General features: G+C 38.4%; 1 protein-coding gene across 1 annotated transcript in view; it reads right to left on the reverse strand.

Moving 5' to 3' along the window:
* Nucleotides 1-507: 507 nt before the first annotated feature.
* Nucleotides 508-4,699, reverse strand: part of si:ch211-243g18.2 (uncharacterized protein LOC559906 homolog) — an 11,116-nt gene continuing 6,924 nt past the window's right edge. Inside the window, exons 7-9 of the mRNA XM_037692169.1 lie at nucleotides 3,395-3,612; nucleotides 2,466-2,494; nucleotides 508-785 (exon numbers count right to left, since the gene is read on the reverse strand). Of these exons, the coding sequence (XP_037548097.1) occupies nucleotides 670-785; nucleotides 2,466-2,494; nucleotides 3,395-3,612 (363 nt within the window). The 3' untranslated portion in view covers nucleotides 508-669. The remainder of the gene's footprint in view (nucleotides 786-2,465; nucleotides 2,495-3,394; nucleotides 3,613-4,699) is intronic.

Consider the following 4,699-nt stretch of genomic DNA (forward strand, 5'->3'; position numbering starts at 1 on the left):
CAGAATAAAAAAAAAATGAAACACAGCCCGACTCAAGTCATCCAGAAAACAGCTGATTTATTCACTCTGATTTTTTTTTTTAGAAGTTAATCATAATAAACAATGCATTTGTTACATTCATCATAAAGGTAACAGTATACTGTCTAAATGAACAAATGTTTGGGGAATAAATTAAGATTTTAATGGATCTGTGCACTCAGTTGTGAAGATTCATGTGAAACAATTTAATTATAACAGTAAACAGTAAAAAGGTGCATCATCTAGTTAAACTGCACTATAAAGGGATATTTTTTATTTGACTACAATCCAATTCAAGAAACAGCAAAGTCATTAAAAACACATTTTAGTAAAACAAGTAAATCCATGCACTGCGTCTATTAAAGTCAGCTTCAACACACCAAGAATTAAATATCTATTTAAACTTTAAACCAAATATCTACGTTAGGTCCTCTTACACAAAAGCCTAACTATTCAAACACATGCAGGTTTAATTAAACTTCTCATATCTAAACTGTTTGAAAAGCATGTTTCTAGTAAAACTGCGTCATTCTTCCGTCTTTATTAGTTTGTAGGCGGTTATATTTTTCTTTTCTTCGTGTGCCTCTTGCAATACAAACTTATGTAACTTTAAACTTGAACCTTTTACAGCGCGCACCCTCTTTTCCGCTTCTATTTCTTGGATTCCTCGATTTGCTCCACCTCGCTGGATTCGTCCACGATTTTGCCATTGACCATGGTCTGAGTCACCACCTTCACAATCTTTCTGGTGCGAACGTCAGGCTCCTCTGCACCGAAGAGAAAATAAGAATACATCAGATTAAAACAAACAAAACAAAAAATACCGTTTCGGATTATCTAAAGTGTTCCTAATCCCTCCTAAAAGTTCTGACTTCTTCTTCTTAAAGCAGTTTGATGATTCAGCATGCCCTACTTGCTGTGTTTTTGTTTTTCTTGTGAGTCAAATGGTTTTCAAAAGAGTCTCCCTGTTTGCGAACCTCTTAGCAGTTACAACACAGGATCGGTGTCGTCCCACCCACAGCTGTTGCTCAGGAGCTGAGCCGTTTGCAGCGTCGTGGACCTGTAATTATTCCTGGGCCTCTTGGGTGTGTTGGAAAAAAAATGTTTATCTGAGGCGAATATCGTCGAGTTCATCCCGTATGAAGCCAAATTAGCTCTGGATGTTGCTTCAGCAGCTCGTAAATAATTATTTGTAAGTATTTGTCTTTTTTGGCATTTGGCTCTATATTATTTTTTTTCCCGTTTTAATTGCAGAAGTGATCCCATGAGTCTGGCATTTTTCTGCTCTATAAAACCTGGTTTCTGCTTCCCTAACAGGGAAGATGTCGACTGCCCATTAATTAGTTGATTTCAAGTTAATCCTGCTCTTAGCACCCGCTTCAAATGTTATCAGTCATTAAATGTCCTATTATCAGTTGTTATCATCTCCATATGTAGCGTTCAGACTGCCCCTCCTGTACCTCCTAGTGGGTTTAAAGGTATGTTGTATGTTGTTAACAGGCTCATGTGGTTAGGTTCAGAGTAAAGGGTCTGGTTTAAGTTTAAGCACAAGGGTAAGGGGGTTAAGTTTAGGGTCAGTGCTCCGGGTCAGGTGTAAGGTTAGGTTTAGGAAAAAGGGTTACATAAAGTGGACAAAAAAAATGAAAATATTTCCTGTTTTACTCGTGTGCAACATTGCATTATATCAGCGATACATCAAAACTTTAAAACTACTAGGAGGTAGGAGGGACAATAACGTCCGTTAAATTGGCTGTTAACATCCGAAGCCGCTGCACTTACTCTTAGTCTCTCTCAAAGTCATAGAGTAGGCCTTGCTTTAAATGTGGAGTCCAGAAACCTGGAATCCCAGTACTTTGACTCTCATTCAATTAAAGACATTAACTTCTATGCTAACCCTTCAGAGCTTTCTTCTGTCCTTCCTAAAAGGAATGCTCCCATCTTCAGCTTCTAAGCCGTTTCTTCTTGACCGTTTTCTTTCCCCGTCTCTTCTGTTTTAATTTCAGAAGTGGTCTGGTTTGTTTGCATCCCACGTAAGATAAATATTGTCATGCAATCCCATAAAGTCCAGTTTTCTCCCTCCACAAGCTGCCACATGACTGGCTGCCTTACAGCAGCTGGTCCAGTTCGAGCCAATCATCGCTCTGAATGTTTAGGCCTTCATTTATTCCTATTCTCTCCCTTGAAGTTCTCTTATCCTCGCCATAATTGCTTCTGATTACCATCTCTGTCAACTTATTATCACTGGAGTCTTCAGAAGAACCAACCAAATAAATTATTCACCTAATATAACACTAAGTCTACAGCTGGGTTTTCTTTACAAGCCTATATAATATTCCCACCGTTGTTTAATGGAAGTTTTTTAATTTCATATCTGATTACATTGTGTAAGGTAGTAAATAATACTAACAGTAACAACAATAATGATGAAATAGAAGCAGAGGACTCACTTTTTGGTGGAAGAGGAATTTCCTTGACTCTAAAAGACAAAGAAAAGAAGCAACATAAATTTGCTTAGAAAACATCTTTGGTTTTTTACTATAAAAGGTCCTGAAAGTAGCTAACTAAATACAGAAACAGCTCACCTGGTCTAAGACTGCAAATTAGCATTGAGCATGAAAACACTTAAAACACATGTTTCACTAAAGAAAGTGCCGAAATCTGAGCATAAACATATTAATATGAAAATGGGGCAAGACATTTAGAGTATTTTACACTTTAATGCCAGAAGTCATTCTGCTTTTGTTTATTTGCACATAAGCATGCAGTCCTCTGAGCTGTGTGACGGTTTGCTCTTCTGCAGGACATGCAGTTAGCCAAGACAGGTGTCGTGTTTAGTCTGAGAAAGCAAACATGTTATTATATCTGAGGAAAAAAACAATGCTGAAGCTGGAAAACAGAGTTTGTGCACAAATAATGAACTGATTTTACTAAACCAAGTGCTTTTTTTTTTTAATAAATTCGCGTCTGGGCTGTACTTTTATCATGTCTTATGTAAATATTTAAGAACTCATGCATTTATTTAAATATTTAGTTATTGAAGTTGATATGTTTCCTATATTTTGACATTAAAACTCATCAAATCAATGAATAAAACTTTATGTAATGTCATTTAGGAGGCAGAACTTTAAAAGTATCATTTTAGCACCTATATCAAGAAAAAAAAATCAACCTTACAAAAAATCCACATAAAGTAGTAAGACTTTATTATATGTTGGATCACAGCTAAACTAGAAAAGTGAGGCCAGGAGTCAGTGCTTTGACAGTTTGCATGTGTTGTTCAGGTCACTTTAACAGGTTACCATTAAAAAAGTCCAAAAGCAGGAAACAACAAGTTCCTGTGACCTTTTGGCACCAAGGCTTTGTAAACATCACTCACGCTTCCTCGCCCTCCAGCAGGCGTCTGTAGGTTGCGATCTCCATCTCCAGGTTCTGCTTGATGCGGAGAAGCTGCTCGTAGTCGGTCTTGGTGCGCTGCATGTCCAGCCGGAGCTGAGACAGATCCTCCTCCATCTGGTTCAGGGTGACCTGCAGCCGCTCCATCTCAGATGAATACTTCTGAGCCGTCTCCCCCAGGTTACCTTCCAGAGCTGCTATCTGAAGTGTGTTTGGGGGTGGGGGGTGGGGGGGGGGGGGGGGGGGGGGGTTGACACCAAATCTGTCAACAGCTCTAATGGTATGATAATCATAAAAATAACATTTCTAGACAAAGAAAAAAGTTAAATGCTGTTCCGATATCAAATTAAATGTTAGAGCTGCTGTCAATGGCTCAGTATGGTCACCGTGGTAACCACACATTTGTCTCTCACTCCCTGATTGCTCTTCTAAGAGAGGCAGATAAAGAGTAAGCACCAAAAAAAAAGTTGCTGTTCAAAAACTAATAGTCATATCTTAAAGGTATTTGAATTATGAGTGGCAGCTGACTGATGGTCACACATTTGAATTTTTATGTTTCTACAGTGTTTTATGTAGGAGATATTACACCTTTAAAATACTCTTATATTTCAGTTTGGAAGAGAACATTTTGAACTAAAAAATTAATAAATAAATGAAGCACGTTGAAGCTTGGGTGGTTGCACTCTGCATTCTGAGAGGATCTGAAACAAAACCATAAGGTTTAAAGAAGACACAACAAAACATGTTTAGATGTATACTAGTAATTTGTTCTTCTACTGTAAAGGGGAGCTTGTTTGCAAATGTTTGGAAAGTTTAAACAGCTCCAAAATTTGTCAGTTGAGCATTCCTTGGGAAAACCTCCACAAATCAAATCTATACTGTAACTATGTAAAAAAAAACATTAAAGATAGCAAAATGCCACTTCAGTCATGTAAAGTGGCAGAAGGACTCCTACGTCCGTATGCTCTTTGTGGACTTCAAATCTGCCTTCAACACCATGATCCCCCAAACCCTGATGAACAAATTATTCACACTAGGACTAAGCCCCTCCATTTGCAAATGGGTCCTAGACTTCTTAACAAACAGACCCCAGTCAGTGAAGATCCAGAACTTCTCCTCCTCCCCCATAACCCTCTGCACTGGCTCCCCACAGGGATGTGTGCTGAGCCCTCTCCTGTTCACTTTGTTCACATATGACTGTGCACCTACTCATCCAGGCTGTCCCATTGTAAAGTTGACAGTGTTACGGTTTAACAAAATGGTACTCAAATTCAGACAAGGCTGAGAG

The sequence above is a fragment of the Nematolebias whitei genome, chromosome 18 (genome assembly GCF_014905685.2).
Source record: "Nematolebias whitei isolate Nwh7 chromosome 18, NemWhi1, whole genome shotgun sequence".
NCBI lineage: Eukaryota > Metazoa > Chordata > Actinopteri > Cyprinodontiformes > Rivulidae > Nematolebias > Nematolebias whitei.